At 35.0% G+C, this 14,400-nt stretch overlaps 2 protein-coding genes across 2 annotated transcripts; one reads left to right on the top strand and one right to left on the bottom strand.

Moving 5' to 3' along the window:
• The first annotated feature begins 6,276 nt into the window (after positions 1-6,276).
• Positions 6,277-10,876, top strand: LOC143468979 (transmembrane protein 143-like). Its single transcript, XM_076966481.1, has 7 exons — positions 6,277-6,767; positions 7,688-8,013; positions 8,228-8,355; positions 8,520-8,636; positions 8,956-9,111; positions 9,473-9,654; positions 9,802-10,876. The coding sequence occupies exons 1-7, from the start codon at positions 6,560-6,562 to the stop codon at positions 10,044-10,046; spliced, it is 1,362 nt and encodes a 453-aa protein (XP_076822596.1). The 5' UTR covers positions 6,277-6,559; the 3' UTR covers positions 10,047-10,876.
• LOC143468978 (protein CNPPD1-like) lies at positions 10,868-14,361 on the bottom strand. Its single transcript, XM_076966480.1, has 9 exons — positions 14,172-14,361; positions 13,311-13,413; positions 13,143-13,224; positions 12,749-13,060; positions 12,496-12,613; positions 12,082-12,244; positions 11,682-12,009; positions 11,518-11,597; positions 10,868-11,370 (listed from the first exon to the last, which is right to left on the bottom strand). The coding sequence occupies exons 1-9, from the start codon at positions 14,232-14,234 to the stop codon at positions 11,258-11,260; spliced, it is 1,362 nt and encodes a 453-aa protein (XP_076822595.1). The 5' UTR covers positions 14,235-14,361; the 3' UTR covers positions 10,868-11,257.
• Between the last annotated feature and the right edge of the window lie 39 nt (positions 14,362-14,400).

Raw genomic sequence — 14,400 nt, 5'->3', positions numbered from 1 at the left:
ATCGTCTGTGTTCCTAAAACTGTTAAATAGGCTCAAATTGTGAAGAAAATTTATCTGGGTTCTATATAAACTGTCTTGGAATAATTACGTGGCTAGAATATATGTCAGCTCTTGGAGACACAAGACAATGTTTACGAGGCTTAAAATACTCACACAAACACACTTTAGTCTCGTTTTTATTTGACAGCGTAACGTCTCTCCCATCAAAGGAGCCAAAACTTAAGTTTATGGCTGTATTTCGCGTTTTGATAAACGCGGCTTCTGTTTGCAATCGTAAATAAAAATACGCGAGCAACCGTAAAAAGTTCATAAAGCCGGCGCGCTTCTAAATTCGACGGCGGACGACTCTTAAATTACCCATGTTATGTTTACACGGTCGTAAAATGCAGACCTAACTCGGACATGTTGAACGAATAAACGAGATGGAACGTCAGAAAATTTACGCGGGGTTTGGTTAGACGAGCTCGTTTCGTATGGTAGCGATACAAACAGGACATCTCAACTCGTAAATTTCGATTTACATTATAGGTAGCTCAAACGTCATTAAACATATCATTAAATTCATGACATAAGGTATTAAGCAATCCTGAGGGCACTGCCCCTGTGTATCGTTTGTACTACGTGACAAGTACCTCACTCGTCGCCGCCACGTACACGAAACAAACAACGTAAAACCTGTAAATATATTTATTACAAAATTTTAACCAATTTTACTTTATTTTATTTCTTTTTATAATTTGGGGATAACTATTGCTTCGTTTTTGCTTCAATTTAAAAATTTTTTCTCCAAAATTTGTCAGAAGCATTAAGGCTTCATTTTCTTAAAATTGTTTTCTAAATAAAAAAAGTTTCATACTTTAGAATTTATATCCGGGTGTCGAATGGCATTTGAAATAAATGTATGACCAGTTACAGCTCTACAAAATTACATTTTACCGATTCTATTCGGGTGTGAATTGTATTAAATTGTCGCTTCGAATGGCATTACCACAAATTACTCACTATTTTGTTGAGCTACTTTGCCCAATGACGACATAACACTATAACTTATGGGAAATTTATTTAATTCTGTCTTATTGTAAGACGTTTTACGTTTAAAAATATGTATATAGGCCAAGTTGGTAATAAAATGAATAACAGGTTTTCAATAATTTTTTGGCGAAGTTAAGCACTTAATAACTGATCACTGCCATAAAAAGTTTGATGAAAAATTGCGTTTTTGGTTGTTTCCTTTTTATTTATTGGGTCAGGATAAATTCGGTTCAGCAGTATTAAACATCTTTGTTTCTGGTTTAATTTTCCGAAAATATCCTTTAAAACAGGTTCGAAAACTCGTTTCTGCTTCCGGTGTAGATTTGTTTGAGGTTTTGTCTGCGTGAAACAAAAAAACCGTTTTCTTGTAATAGACTAAGGGCGAAAAAGTTAACTAAAATGTTTCGTTGCTTTGGTGTTATCTAAATCTATTTTGCTATTCTTAACGTTTCATGATGATGATGATGATGATGACAAGTTTAAGGACTAAACCGAATCAAACAATACTCGTGTTATTTTATAATCAAAATTTTGAATCACATTTAGAAAACTATCAAAGGTTGGCCAAATAAAATCAAATTAAACCGCGAAAAAAATCAGCAGCAAAAATTGATACCAATAAACTTACGCGGATTCACTTCTCTTGTAAACAAACGATGTTGCCTGTGTGCAGTCTTTTTCACAAAATAATGTTTTCTCTCAAAAACTACTGTTAACAGGTCACTTTGCAGCTTTGCTTTGTCGCCATTTTGTCAAAGAAGCCTTATTGGAACTACGTTTATAAATTAGAAAAAATATAAAAATTGCTACTGTCCTTATAAAAGATGGTCCTTTTATATCTATGGCTATGTGAAAGTTTGTCTTCTTATCGCGTTTAAATCGCATAGAAATCATGGGAAGAACTTCTTTTATCGACCATCTTTAACTGTTGCAAGTAAAGTTTTTTTCTTATAAGGTACCGTATAACTTCAGTGCCGTTGGCATTTCCCCTAACTTGCTATTTATACTCACGCACGGTGGCGTAAAAAAGACAACACGGGGATTATTCCAAACCTCTTCCTACAGGTTGAACCTCACGCTACGGAATTGGTCGCAAAATGATTTGAACGGTTTCGGCAGCTGCTATATGTAATGCGATGAAAATAGGCAAGGATTGATATTAAACACTGAGGTCTGCTTACGCACCTATCGACTTGCTTCAAGTGGATTTTGACTGACAGCCTACAACACACCTGTAAGCGTTGTTTAATGTGCTGGCGGCAACCTTTCTGTCATTTTGCCATCACTAACTGACAATAATATGATTTAATGAAGTGCTGCTTGATACCGAGTCGAAAAGTTGAGCAAACAACCTCCGCCCGCCCTTTTACGCACAGCCAAACAAATATATACATTAGAGCTCGTCTATGCCGCGAAAGTAGGAATGAGTCTTATCAAACCGAAAACGTCACTGAAGTTTCAAATACTGTCCCATATATCTGGGGTTTAACTTTTTTTCTTCATGCTTCTATCAAGATGTGAACAGCAAGGGGCAATGTTTCGAAAATACTACTATAAGGTCAATGGCCAACATGTTACTTATAACTGAAGTTTTCGTCCGATAATGCTCATCCAAACAAAACAATCGAATAGTCACTGCCACCTAATTGGTATGGTATTCGACTACTACGTATGCGTTTCATTTTGAGCTATGTTGTAGCTTTTTAAGATCAACTTAGGTAGATATTGTATCAAGTCCAATTGAACTGATGTCAAATTATTTTATGACAAGTTCTATCAATTGTGTTTCTTGCATTTTGTCACATGCAATTAAGTTTACTTTGTAAACAATGTGAACCGAGTTAATATCAAAAAACAACAAAAAGGTTAAATCAATCGTTAAACATTTTGTGTCAAGCTTTCTCGTTTTTTGGATTTCTGTCCTGCGCAAAAAAATTTAGCAGTATTATTGCAAGTCGTTGATGGACAGCTATAACCCCAATGACGACAATAACCAACAGAGATATTTGCCAGGAAAAATAACGATTATATGGTAGATTGGTGTTGACATTTGACATGAAATATATTCTCTGATGTTCCGACTGCGTCAGGCATGACATTTTGAAAGCCTGACAAATCGAACCAAGGTTTTAACCCTTATTGATCGGCCTGCTTGATGGTAGAAGCTATCCGAATTATGAAGCGGAAGGCAGGAGTTTGTACAGCAAGGCACGCGTGCGTCGAGTGTCGAATTAGCGGTAGTTCAAGCAGAGGAAGCGATAAGGTGACAAACACAGTCAGCTACTTGACGGCGTATGCTTGCGCCGTGGTCCGCTACTTCCGGCATTCGATGCCGCACCCTGGGAACTGGGAACCATGACCATTATTTTTTATGCTGAAAATTTATAAATTGATGGTTTTTAGGGATAAGAATTTGTTCAACAAGCAACCAATGATGTCTTATAAAACTTGGCTTTGACTTTTCAAAGTATTATCATTGCCGATTCGACTTTGGAATCCCGAGAGACCATTCATCAAATAATTTATTTTTTTCTGTCAACGTCAAGCCGAGGAATTCAAATAACTTACATTGTTAAGCAAGCAAAACGTGCATAAGATTTCCTCGGTCGCAAAACCGCAACGCTGGCCAGCTTCTTTGAAAGAAAACGGGAACAGTATGATGAGCAGACTGACGCACGCAACAACGAACAATGCTTATAATCCCGAGTGCATTTGTCCAGCAAACAAATCGTGACCAGAACGAGAAACACCAGAGAGATTTTTTAAATTGTCACGACATAACGGTGTCTTTTTCGATCGTAGCGATTTCCAAAAACGTGCTCGGTATAATAGAAACGATTTGTTGACCAAAGGCCCGGTCTATATTAGGGCGACGGTAGCCTGGCGCTGTGTCCGCCCACTTCTAGGCTCTGATCTTTAAGACTGACAGCTTTAGCGTAGCGATTTCATATTATTATGTTTTCGTGGCCTAAAAATAAGATATTAGCTAGATCTACGCAGACAGCAAGGGTTGACGTCCGGAAGGCCGATTATGGACGCCGTGCTTGACGATAATTAGGTTCCGTTTTCGCTCTATTGTTCCGTTGGGAACAAAAGCTAAACGTTTGTCCGTAAATATTTGGCAACAGATCCGGTATAATGCGATGATCCACGCGATAAGTTAATATCGCCAATCGTATTCATCCGTCATTGTCGCATGCTTGCTGTGGGTAATCGCAAGCAACTTAATTAGTCACGTCCGCAAGAAAATAAACTGGCAAAAAGCTCAAACATATTTTTCTATTGTTACTGAAATCCTCGCTACCACTTGAACCGCGTTTACATACCTTTTGTGCTCGCCAGATTTCGGGCAGTCCTACTTGTGGTAACATGTTAGAAATCGTTTATTAAATGTTTTTTTTCTCGATTGCTTTTGCGTATGTTGGCTAAGAAATCTGAAAAAATTAAGAAATTAGGAAACGTAGGTGGCAAACAACTTTCTTCACAATAACGTTGAACAAACAAAGCAAATTAATTAACCACCGCGATGAAAAGCGATTCACGAAAAAGCGTTTTATGAAAAGTGATTCACAAGTTTAAATTAACAAACATATACAAACTAACATTGCCTGTGAGATAATTTACCATTTTCGCTTACTAAATTACAATTTAAGTTGGATAAGATATGTTCTATTATATTAATGAAACTTTTACGGTTATGCACAAAGCAAAGTGTTATTGACCTGTCAGAAGAAGAACTTCGCCTTTCAATTAAGCGAACCGCACGCGGTAACGGTGATTACCATCAGATAGGCAAATAATATTTGCGCTTTGAGAGATATCACATCAAATTCTAAATGTTTAAAGAATTAAACCTTAAGAATAAATGCCGGTGCCACTAAGTTCGATGTTTGATTTCCAAGATCGATTCGGAAAGATATTGTCAATAATAAACAAGAGTTTCCTTTCTACGACTTCTGAATTTTTACTGTTAGTAGGATAATGGAAATTTTCAGGCTGTCGCAACGATCACTTGTTGTTTAACACAAACCAGGTATGCCTGGTACGTACTCTGTATAGGTTATTTAAGTTTTCTTTAAGCTAAAATGTGAAATTTTATGGAAAGGTAAACATTGGCTGAAAATGTTTTTTCTAATTAATTAACTTTTTTAATTGAAGATAATCGTTTTCTGTGTTTACTATGTGTATTTTTATGTGAAGTTTTGATAAAATTTTTTTTTTTTTATAATTTATACAGTTGTTTATTTCAAAACACGTTTTTGAAAACTATGCCAAAAAAATTATTTGCGTAGTAATGTTTTCGTAACTATTTCATTTTTTAATTTAAAAAGATTTCCTCTGTCCCCAGTATACTTAACTCACAGCGTAATTTTGAAAAGTGTTTACTTGTAAATTGAGTTTTGTTAGCTAGTTGTAAAACTTGCGTAGTTGGACCACTCGTGTCAAGCAGGTAATGTTTTGATAATCCGCTAAATGTCGCAACAATGAAAATCATACTGCCAATCAAAACTTTATACGTTATAAACAACTCAGTCTTCAGGTTACATTTACCTTACAAAATAAGAAAGTTTATCGTTATATAATTTAACTGAAATATTTTTTAGTTACGTAATTTAATGTGTGTAATGACAAAAATTTTAGGACGTAATTTAGATAAGTGACCATACTAACTTCATCAAGGAAATAACATCAAAACGGAGACAAAGTTAAATAATTAAATTCGACTTTCACCGGTTGGAATGAAACCACCGGCGTATAGCCTATTTAGTTAAGAATAGAAAACACAACTTACAAGAAAATATTTCTTTAATGGTATGGTATCGAAATCTTTATCCTCAGACTGAGAAAAGTCTTTGCATGACTTGAGATCGTCGATGATTCCTCATCTCTCGAGCCCCGAATACCGAGCTAGGCCTTGTGCAATTTCTGATAGAGGATAGACCATAAATCATTCATAGCACGGAAATTTTATAGACATCGCAGCAAATTACCGTTACTAATACTATTCTTTTATGACTGCGTTCCCCAAGTAGCACTACTTTAACCCAGGGAAGTTTATTTGGAGTAAATTTTTTTGTTTAGGATTCTTATATTTTAAGATAAAAGTTGTTTTAATAATACACAATCGCGTTTTCAATAGCTTTTGGGTGAAGCTCTAACATGTGGTCACTACCCATCAACCTTCAACTTCATAAGTTCGGGGTTTTGTTTTTCGCTCTTAGTGGTTTAGTTTCTGTTTGGGTTCAGAAAAAATACACATTGGGTTGGTTTCCCAAACACATCCGTTTATAAACTGGTTTAAACTAAAGTAAAGGGAAAAGGAAACAGGAAAGCAAGGGGGAGTTTGTCACGGTTCAACACTTTTCATGCTTCACTTCTTACAGCTGATGCAGCTGCAAAAGCTTTTGTTGAAGGTTAGAGCGGAATTCGTGTCACACAATTTATTTTGGTGTTTAACAACCCCGAAAAAGAATATTTGTGCAACAAAAGCATGAACTGTAACCTGTGAAATGAATTTTGAAATACCATGTTTGCCTGTACTACCAATTTGAATTGTCGTGCTTGTAGCAAGGCGTTTTTTGCTCAGCAAGTTAGAAATTTAGTTTTGTCACCTTCACTTTTTAAAGAAGAGACTTTTTCACATGCTAAAGCAAGCCCAATACCATTGAGAAGATCTGAACTCATTCAAGAACTCTGCAAAAGTCATATAAAAACGGGAGATCCTGTAGCAGTGGGTAAGAGACCTTATAATTTGGCCTTATAATATTTGCAATTATTATGATTAACTCTATAGAGTAAAATACAGAATGTCAAATTACGTTGGTAAATAAATTGTTGAAGGCTTTAGCCTAAACTGGCATTTTTGTGCCGGTAAATAAGTAGGCTACATATATCCATGAATTTGGCAATATATTGCCGAAATCTTAGTGTAATATGCATAAAATGATTAGAAGTAGGCCAGCGAAGTATTCAGATAAGAAATTCCTAGCAGTTACGCTTATGCTATGAGTATTTTCTAATTATATACTCAAAGTAGTAAAGTGCATATAACAGCTGCTGCTTGTTGCGAAAATAATTGATAAACCAGTGCCAGGTATGAAGCAGGAGCCAATAGTTTGCCTCTATATAGGTTACTGCATGGTGATTTCTCACTTCTGGTTGATGGTGTCTTGTATTATAGTTACATCAATTGATCTGTGTAAAAAGCATAATTTAAGTCAGTTTGTGTATACAATTTCATTTCTTGATAGTTAATTCATTCTGATGCCATTTCAAGAAAAATACTAAAATTTTTAATGCAAATGCTACAATTATTTAAATGTAACTGCTAGATTTGACTGCAACTTTTTTACAGATTCTAGCAACCTTGAATCCAAAACTTGCTCGTATTTTTGCAACATATGTTATAAGATTTTAGTTTGTAATTATAAGTAAATACGCTACATCAATACGTGCTACGTCTGAGTGAACACATAACATGCTTTCCTAAGTTTACAACCAAATGTAAAAGCGTCACTGCTTGTAAATATTGGTACTGCTTTGACTCTAATTACCTAGAAAACAGTAAAACATCTGCTTTTCATCTTTATAATACAAATTAGTTTCATAGCTTCGAAAGTGTTAAAAATATTCCTGCTAAATCTCTTACTTTAAGGGCCTGGATTGCAATCATGGGCTAGCAAATTCATTGGAGCATCACATATTCTTGAGAGTTTCTTGCTTCTTGAGCATAATAAGGAAGCCAAGAAACTTCTATACAAATTTCGAAGCATTGACCCTGATAGACCAGAGCGTTGTACAACATCAGTAGGAGTAAAATATCAAAAAGTTGATGACTTTAAGGATGACCTGCATAGTTTGGAGGAGCTCTGTTTTATGACCCATTTTGCTTATGTCTTAAAAGAAGCCGGATATGATGAAGTGCCGCAAGAAATTGTTGAAAAGTGTTTAAAAACTAAGCACATATATGAAAATATTGAGGTATGTTAATAGTGTCCACTTTATGAAAACTTTTGACTCGGTGCTATTTCTCTTGATTGTAGCGCAATGTCTTAATTTCTAGAAGGCAACGCACATTGTGTAAAGGAAATGATGTAAACATTATTTTCACATCAAGATGACTACCGGCTAGATGGTTACGCGCTTTTCCTGTGTAGTGCTCATCACGTTACAAAGAAAATTGTTTTTGTGTTAGTTGGAAGTTGATTACAAGAAATATGTGTTTGCACGGTTTTGGGTCAGAGGTCGCAAAGAGGTTGAAGAAAACTCTACAGATTCGTCTACAGCTTTAAAGTCAATACTTGGTGATGAAGATGCTAAACGGTTGGGGCAAATAAAATTCAAATACACACACATATACAATTCTTCATTTGAGTTTAAGTTTTGAGCCTGGTTAAGCGTTTGTAAAAAGTATTTAATTACATATATTTTAGTGCAAAACATTTACAAAACTTGATTCACTTTAATAAATCTCTGTTGGATTGTAGGGTTTTACACGAGCGTGTATTGGTGGCATCAAGAAGCAAAAACTCAAGCAATATGATATTGAAAGGATTTAAAGATGTCCCGGTGGATCATTTTGAAGCACTTTTACCTGAAGCCAAGTTAGAGCAAATCCTTATTCGTCACTTTTACTTATTTACTTTTACTGTTTTAGTAAACTAGTAGTTGGTTTCAAAAGAATTTGGCTTTTGTTTTGTTATGCTGAAGTAGTTAATATATGGTTATTTTTATCATTATTTGTTTTGTACACATTAAACGCTTAAAATAAATAACAGTAACAAAATTGTCTAAATCTTCATTACCACTTTATTCAGTATATTCTTGTTTTTATTTATGTTTCTATGTTTTTGTTTTTTGCATACAAGCCATGTACGAATTTTATAAAATCAATGTTTGAAACAAATGACACTGTTTGTGCAGGGTTCACATCCCTCGGAGTAGAAGATGGTTTTTGAATTTCTTCCTCACTGCTACTGGTATTACTGCTTTCTTCAATGTGGGAATGTCCATACTGACAGATTTTAAACTTGATGTTGTGTGGATGTTGGTGCTGTTTAGTGGTTTAATAGCATATAGGTGAGAAAACAAAGCTGTGACAAATGACAAAATGCTAATTACATTTGCAAACACAACCATTATTGGAAATATTGTTAATTCCTTATCTCAGGTGCAGATTTGGCTCGGCAATGTAGAGCTAGTGCACTGTATTTGCAAATCTAACTGAATGCTAAGCAACACTTTAACACTCATTGGCAAAGCATTGATGAAGTTGCGTTCATTAAAACAATAACCATAACATAAAGAAATAAGGCAGATTAAAAAGAGAAGTGATTTGCGTTAGATGCAGCATTTTAAGTTTCTAAAATATTTTAAAGTATAATTTACATATTGTTACTTTTTTAGCCAAAATAATTCACCAATAACTTAAAATTTTAAGGACAATGGCACTTTATAAATCGCAACGTCAGAAGTATATTCTGGAATGGAAGAAGTTGCTTTATTTTAAAAGCACCGCCAACAACTCGGGTTTGGTTCTTGATGTCATCAACAAGGCTCATGAACGTTCTGTTAAGAAGGCCTTACTTGTCTATGGCACAGCACTGAGGCTCACACAGAATGGTGCATAGAACAACTTTTAACCCTTTGTACTGTATTGGTATCATGGTTATCACCATGTGGAAATGAGATACTAATATTTCCAATGCTATGTGCTTGTTTTCTTCGCAACTTTGATCTACTTATCTCTACTATGATCTACTTTCACAGTCCCAACCATAACCGAAACTGAATTGACGAAAGCAGCATGTCATTGGTTGTCAGATATAAGTAAGTATGACGTCACTGAAGACACCATCGACATCTTATCTTCCTTTTCATTATTGGAAAGTCTCGGTATCTTGTACGTCAACTCGCAAGATCACGAGGGCGAAGAGACAAGGTTCAGAGTTCAAACACCTGAAGAAGCTTGTAATCAACTTTTATTTAAAGTGAAAGCGATTGCAGCTGCATAATTTCTTTTATTTTACCTCTTTTAAAATATTCAGGTACTTATTCTGCCCTTCATTAGTTGGTGCATTTAACCTGGCTACTTATCTATGCATTTTCACAAGCACATGTTAAATTTGCATGTTGCTAAGGCAACTTCGTTTTACATTGCAACTATTTTAAATTTTCATAAAATTGTTGAACCTCTTTTCTTCATATTGCTATGATAATACGAAAGATAAGTAGGCTGCTTCAATGCCAGTGTTACACTAAAAGTGGATCTGCTAAGATAGTACATAGCTTAAATAAATGTGCAGTATCTTGTGCTTTTTCTGATTGACGTAGCGCATTAAACTGCTTCTCATGCAGTATTATTGGCGTCTTATAGTGTAGAGAAAAAGACTGACAATCAAACGTTTTGATATATGACTCACCCAAAATTGTCCTTTATTCAAACCCATTTGTGTATTGGGAACTATTATAGATGTACTGTGTGTATGTTAGCCTCTGCATGTAATAATGGTTTGTTTTAGCTCTATATATATATGCTGACCAGCATCATTTCGTTTCATATCTTTTTCAAAATGAGCTGATTCCTATATCTTTAAATTAATCTGTTGCAAATGGGTTTAAGTTCCGCTGCTAAATTCCAACATTTTGTAATCCATAAGCAGAGCAGATGGCACTTTTTGTTGTCATACACAGTGCTGTTCATAATGCATTTGTTTGCTTTGGTTAGTTTGACCTGGTTGCTTATATTATTCTTGAAGTGTTGTTTTTGAAATTTTTTTTCGTGTTTTATTCACAATATTCTACATATATATATCAATAAATAACCACAGCTATGTTTGCAAAAGCCACTGGTATTTTATTTCTGTGTGTAAAACGCACGGCCAACCTTTAACTACTTTTCATATCCGCATGATCTGTGTTACAAATCTCATACAAAAAAATATGTTGGAAAAAGTGTAAGTATCGTGAGAAATTAAAAACAATCCGGGCAAATAATACTTATTGAGTGACAGCCGTAGCAGTTAACTTGAATTTATATTTTCCAGATAAAACTGTTTATTTTCTCCCAACCATGTGTTTGATCTGTAGGTTGTGGAATTCAAGAATTTCTACCATAGAAAATTTTAACTGGTATTCTGTGCTAAAATGCAATGACTATGTTAAGACAGTTAATCCAAGCATATTGTAGTAACTTTCAGTAATGAATGTTTTTGTGTTAAAAAAATTAACGTGTAAGCGTGCAATGAAAATGTTTGACATCTTGCAATCTCTGATTTAAATCTGGAAAAAGCTTTTCGATGGTTATAAAGGCAGGAGGTTTATGCTTCTGATCCAAACCTAAACAAACATAACAGTGTTTATACGTTAACTGTCACATTAATCATTGCTATAGAGTAATATTTTTGACGATGCATTAGCGTTTCAATAATTATATTACAAGTCACACTTATAATACTGTGTGTGGTTAGTAACAATCTTTTGTACCATTAGCAGGAATGTTGTTTGTTGGTCTTAAAGTATTGAAGCCAAGAAGTCCTTCTTGCACAGTTTCGTATTTTGGTTTACTGTGAAACATAAGAACACAATTTTGAAAGATTTACCAAATTCATAAATTACTGATATTTACATAACCTCTTAAAACAACTCACCGCACAGCTTTGGTGACATCTTGTGTTCCACATCTTTCACACTTGTCCAAGGTTTGAAAAGTTTGATCAGTCTCATTATTTCGTGGCATAGCAAAGATCACAGCTTCTAACAGGGTAATATATCCGGTAAAGCTTTCCTGATTCATGCTGGTATTGTTGTTGTAAATCGATGCACGGCTTGGCCTGCAACTCAAAATGGCGCTGTCCATATTGTGAAGTGGTTTCTCTTTCTGTTGCTTTCCAACTGTGAAAGGAGACAACTGTCCCATTTCATCCTGTTTGTTCACGCTGGGCAGGTCGTGAACCAAAGAAACGGAGACATTCTGATCTGTGGATTAGATCACTTGTTATATTATGGCAAGCACTTAAGTATTATCAGCCTTGTTATCACTCAGCATACCTTCGATCAATATTCCAGTGTAATTATCGAGTGAAGCTTTGTCTTCAGGGAAAGAGGGAAGAGGTTGCTGCAACCTGGTGTTGCAAACCGCCCTAAGAAAAAAGACTGCCCCAGCACTAGCCACCATTACACTTCCATACACAACCACACACATACATAATGCCTGAAAATAGAGGGATTAACATTAGTATGAGAGTTAAAAAAAGATATTCGTGAGCCACAATTTCCAGTCATTATAAAGCTTTCAAACATTTTACAGAAACCTGATTTTGCAAAATATTTACAGTGCCGGGACATGTAGGAGATCAAGACCAATTGCAAAGCCTAAATATTTGCCTGAGCTGAGATATGAACAGATAAACTGGTGGAACTCATAGCTTAAATGTGGGAAACCAGTCATGTAGCTTACTGTACCTGAGATAATGTTTCTAAGTTTTTCTTCATGTTGGCAACAGAAACCTTTGACTTCAAAAGACACATACAATCCGTATAGGAAAACCAACCCCTTTCAATGCCTTGTTGATAAGCCAACCTGTACATATAGCATCACTAACAAAATCATCTTGATTTTACTTTCAGCATAATTCACTAATCACTATTTGTTGTGTAATTTTACAGTTTGGTTTTGAAGCGAATGCAAAGTACATGATACAGCAAAAAGTTTTACCTAGCTTCAAAGGCATCAAGCATTTGTAAAAAATCAGCTTGTTTTGTAAAAATTCGCCAATCCATTTTGTAAAGAAATTCTGCTTCCAGCTCATTGATTCTTTCAGTTTCAATGAGTCCTGAGGCCGCCCATTCGTCATTATAAACTTCGTCGCTTATGCCTTCGTCATACAAATATTTCGATGCAATCATCAACGAGACTAGAAAGAGGTGAGAGGAGGAGATGTCTTGGAGATAGTCGGGGTTGCGTTGAGAAAGTCGTTTTATGTAGATAATGCCAAGTAGTAACGAGCAAGGTGATATGCATGCGTCCCTGTAATGAAGTGTGCATATATCACGCATTATATAAAACAAGCGTATGTACGGAATACAAAGTTTCAGAATAAAGAACATACCTAGCAACTCTTGACGCATATCGATGACCAAGCTTACCCAATGCAGTCGGGGCAGCTTTTCGAAATGTTTCCACTGCTGCTTCTACAGTTTACCACAAATACAACAATTATGATAAAAAACATATCACAAGAGGACAGGACTTCATTGCATTACGACATAAAACTTACTTGTTATAGGAAATGACAATGTGTCTTTTCCTGGGTTCTTGTGAGGTGAATAATAGAAAGTTTTTCGAAGTCGATTTGATAAATCATGGTGAGAAATTAAATTCTGATAAAAATGATTAGCTGGTTAGGCAGGATTCAGGAATCAAAAATACTAGGCTATCAAAGAGTGGAGAGTATATACATTATAACATTTATTCATATAACAGATAAACCTTATAAATAGATGTTACTACTAAGTAGCTATTTTATTGGCAGATTGCATTGTTTGAGATGGGTATCTGGGTATGAAGAAAAGACATATATATACATAAACAGTTACATTTCTTGGACAGCAGTTAAGCAAAAATTTGGGCTATTTCAAGTTCACACCATTGGGACTGTTTGGGGTTAGAGTACTATAAAAAATCGAGAAATATACCAACTATATATTTTAAAGAAAGAAAAAAATTTTTAATCATTCCAGATGTTTTAGTTTTAGCCTTTTTAATTTTAAAAAAGAACACTGGTTTAAGTTATTTATCACTGCTTGCGGTTAAGTAGTTTGAAGATGGTCTGCGATAACTTTCAGGTTATGTTAACATTTTAAAAGTAAAACAAATGAGATTTTTTGAAAAAGTCGTTTATAGTCTCTGAAAAAGAATCCCTTGTGTAGTCATCACCCTATCATCGAACAAAGCTATGCAGATATTTGAAAGTCCCCGCTCAGTTTGTAAACTTTCAAATGAAAAAATTGTACAGGATATAGATTAGGCCTGCTGCAATGCTTTCAAATAGTATACTTACTGTTATACAAATAGGCTAATACACACAATACACTTTAGGCCTATACATGCATTTTTAATGATTTGTACTGAAACTTACTGAATCTCCAATATCACCAAGTTCAGAACTAGAGAAGAGTTTATCCATTTGTTCCCAGTCCATATTCTGAACCAATATTAAACAACCCTTCCAACCAGCTGCTTTTAAACAAAAGCAACGCCTTTAGGAAACAGGTTAAAACTGGTGGGCAATTTAAATCCTAAACCCCTGACAATAAAAATCATTTTAGGTTATGTTATACCAGATTTGAAAGTTTGCTGTTTTAGGG

Source organism: Clavelina lepadiformis, chromosome 8, assembly GCF_947623445.1.
Source record: "Clavelina lepadiformis chromosome 8, kaClaLepa1.1, whole genome shotgun sequence".
In the NCBI taxonomy this organism is placed as follows: Eukaryota; Metazoa; Chordata; class Ascidiacea; order Aplousobranchia; family Clavelinidae; genus Clavelina; species Clavelina lepadiformis.
The sequence above is the reverse complement of the archived record's forward strand: the minus strand, read 5'-3'. Positions and strand labels throughout refer to the sequence as shown.